General features: G+C 37.8%; 1 protein-coding gene across 1 annotated transcript in view; it reads right to left on the bottom strand.

Annotated features, from left to right (window-relative positions):
* The window catches only part of tppp2 (tubulin polymerization-promoting protein family member 2), a 9,900-nt gene extending 7,786 nt beyond the window's left edge, over positions 1-2,114 (bottom strand). Inside the window, exons 1-2 of the mRNA XM_005937953.3 lie at positions 1,964-2,114; positions 974-1,165 (exon numbers count right to left, since the gene is read on the bottom strand). Coding sequence (XP_005938015.1) covers positions 974-1,164 — 191 coding nt within the window. The 5' untranslated portion in view covers position 1,165; positions 1,964-2,114. The remainder of the gene's footprint in view (positions 1-973; positions 1,166-1,963) is intronic.
* Between the last annotated feature and the right edge of the window lie 685 nt (positions 2,115-2,799).

Below are 2,799 nucleotides of genomic sequence, written 5' to 3'. Positions count from 1 at the left end.
TTTTTTTTTTTTTTTTTAACCGCCTTAGCTGTTGTTGTTTTAGTTGCATTTATTGTCTTACTGTTTTATTCCTTTTCTTTCATATTTTATTGTCATGCATTTTACTTATTTTAGTTACATTTTAGTTTTTAAAGCACCTTGTGCAGCATGAGCTGTTGGAAATGCGCTATATAATTAAACTTCACCTTGACCTCGACAGACTAAGCAACAGCACCCTGACTGCCACTAGGTATCGAGGTGCAATCTTTGGACCCACTGTCACACACAATGCTCGGTCTCATGTGGTGAAGGTATGTAGGCAGTTCCTGGAGGATGAAGGAATCAATACTACTGGCTGGACCTCACACTCTCCTGACTTACATCCAATAGAACACCTCTGGGACATTACGTTTCTGTCCAGCCAATGCTCTCTGGTTGGACCTCATACTGTCCAAGAGCTCAGTGACGCCTTGGTCCAGATCTGGTAGCATATTTCCCAAGGATACCATTTGTTGTTTCATTAGGAGTATAGCCCAACATTGTTAGATGTGCATACAAGCACATGGGGGACAAATAAACTACTGAGTACCATTCTTACTGCAATGAACTTGCAAAATGGACTCAACTACTACATCATTTTTTTTACCTTGACTTTCATGGTGTCTTTGAATTCAGTCCTCTGTAGGTTGATCATTTACACGATGATGTGAAATTTGATGCACTTTCAAAGTGTTCCTTTCTTTTTGAGCAGTGTATACTGTCAAGGGACAAGCAATGAGTAGATGCTACAATGCTATAATGTGATTATGAGATGTCTTAAACCCTTTGCATTTACATGAATCATGAAGTTTATTCTGTAAGGTAGTCCCAAAACAACAGAGAGTGAGTCACTAACTAAAAATTGACTGTTCAGTTACTGAAAACCAATAACCACATTGTGACACACATTCAAACCATTATGTTTTTGCTGTGCAAAGTCAAAATGAAATCTTACTTGACTTTGCTAAAAACGATGTCCACGTCTGTGGTAGTCACATTCTTCCCATCAGTGATGTTACAATCTTTGCAGAGCTTCGCAAAATTCTTGCCGTTCATCTCCTTCCCTGTAGCTTTTGTGTCTCCGTGGACTGCAAACTTCTGGAAGGAAGTCTTGACCTCTTCTAGTGACACCGAACCCTCGGCCATGCTGACAGATGAACACATGCAGTTTTTAGTCAATTCAAATACAAAAGATTGTAACACTTTGTTCTCTTGATTGAAATAATAATCTAAAAAAAGGACCTTAAATAGTTTGGATAAAATATCATTTGTGAAGACATTTTTAAAAAAAAAAAAAAAAAAGTAATAACTATAGGTTAACTGGCTGCTGGCCTGCCAAGACATAGCTGCCAAGATAGTGCATCTAATTTTCTCTCTGTCTTACACACACACTTTTACTGTGTATCCATCATCATGCTAGTGTGTCTAAAACTGCGCTCAAGCCCATTTAATTCAATCAACTCAATTTCCAAATGGCTTCTCTGCTGTTCAGTCTATAGTGAATGAACAAACACATTCCTTCTCCTTCTCTTCTGCCCCGTCTCTCCATCACACTCACTGACACTTACTTATTCATGAGTTAAGTGTTACCAAATGTGGCTTTTGATCGAGCTACACTGATATGAAATTTATATTAAATATTCACTGCATATAAAAATAACCATAAAAACAAATAGCACAGAAAATGTTTTAATGAACACTTTAAAACTAATGCATTTTAGTATGGCGTCATCTCAGTTTGCGAATAATCCTAAAAAAAAAAAAAATTAATAATAATAATTACCAGTGCTGGTGGGTGTAAAAATATACATCAAGCTATTATTACATGTAATCTTTCCATATATATATTTTTTTCAAGATTATTTCTACTGCCCTCTCACTGCAGCACTGCAGGTACTAGATGATACAACAGTAAAGAACTAAATCACAAAAATATAAGATGTACCTGCTAAATGGAAGGATGCCGTGTGGATAGTTAGCCAAATCCGGAATTGCTAACAGCTGCTTGATCTCTTTCTCCGCTTCTGCCTCTCCTCCTTCCTGCCACTCCCAGGCTGTCTGACAGTTACGTAAAGGATGGAAGGATGCAGAGAGGCAAGGAGAAATGGATGGGAATGGGAGGGGGAGAGAGTACCGACAAGCACAGTCAATGACATCATGGGTGCTCAGCCTCTCTTCTGTCTGCTCACTGTTATTAGCTTCCTGCCTCTCTCACAGACTTGCTCAAGGCTTTGTTATGTTATACAACATTCTGTGGAGTTAAACCTTTACCAACATTCTCTTGTACACAAATACATTTTGCTGTTCAGTTCTTTACCCAAAATGATTTTTTACCATGCTCTTTTTCTGACTGGAATATTTAATTCAACTCACAGATATATATCTGTCGTGCTCTTGCTGTCATTTTCACAATAGCCTTCTTGTTTGAGCAAAGATGAGAGTGCCCCTTGACAGAACAAAGACCAGTGACAACATAAATCTGACACTTTACAAGAATAACTATTCTCTCTCGCAATGTCATATCAACCACATAGAATAATGGTTCTGTATTAAATATAATGCATAATAATGTGCCTAAAGATTCAAAACTGGAAATTTTTTGGACAGTAGCAATTTTTACTCTGTATGCCACCAAAGTTTGACACAAAAATACAATAAATGTGCAGATGATTAATTGCTTGAGGCTGCTGGCTTTCACTGTGTGAAAGCTCATTCGATTGTTTTGTACGGTGGCCCTGAGAGGCCAAACGGACTGCAACTTCAGAAAACACTTGCAAAAAG

The sequence above is a fragment of the Haplochromis burtoni genome, unplaced genomic scaffold, assembly GCF_018398535.1.
Source record: "Haplochromis burtoni strain Fernald_Lab_line unplaced genomic scaffold, NCSU_Asbu1 Contig_231, whole genome shotgun sequence".
Classification (NCBI taxonomy): domain Eukaryota; kingdom Metazoa; phylum Chordata; class Actinopteri; order Cichliformes; family Cichlidae; genus Haplochromis; species Haplochromis burtoni.
Note: the sequence above shows the minus strand (reverse complement) of the source record. Positions and strands in the feature narration are given on the sequence as shown.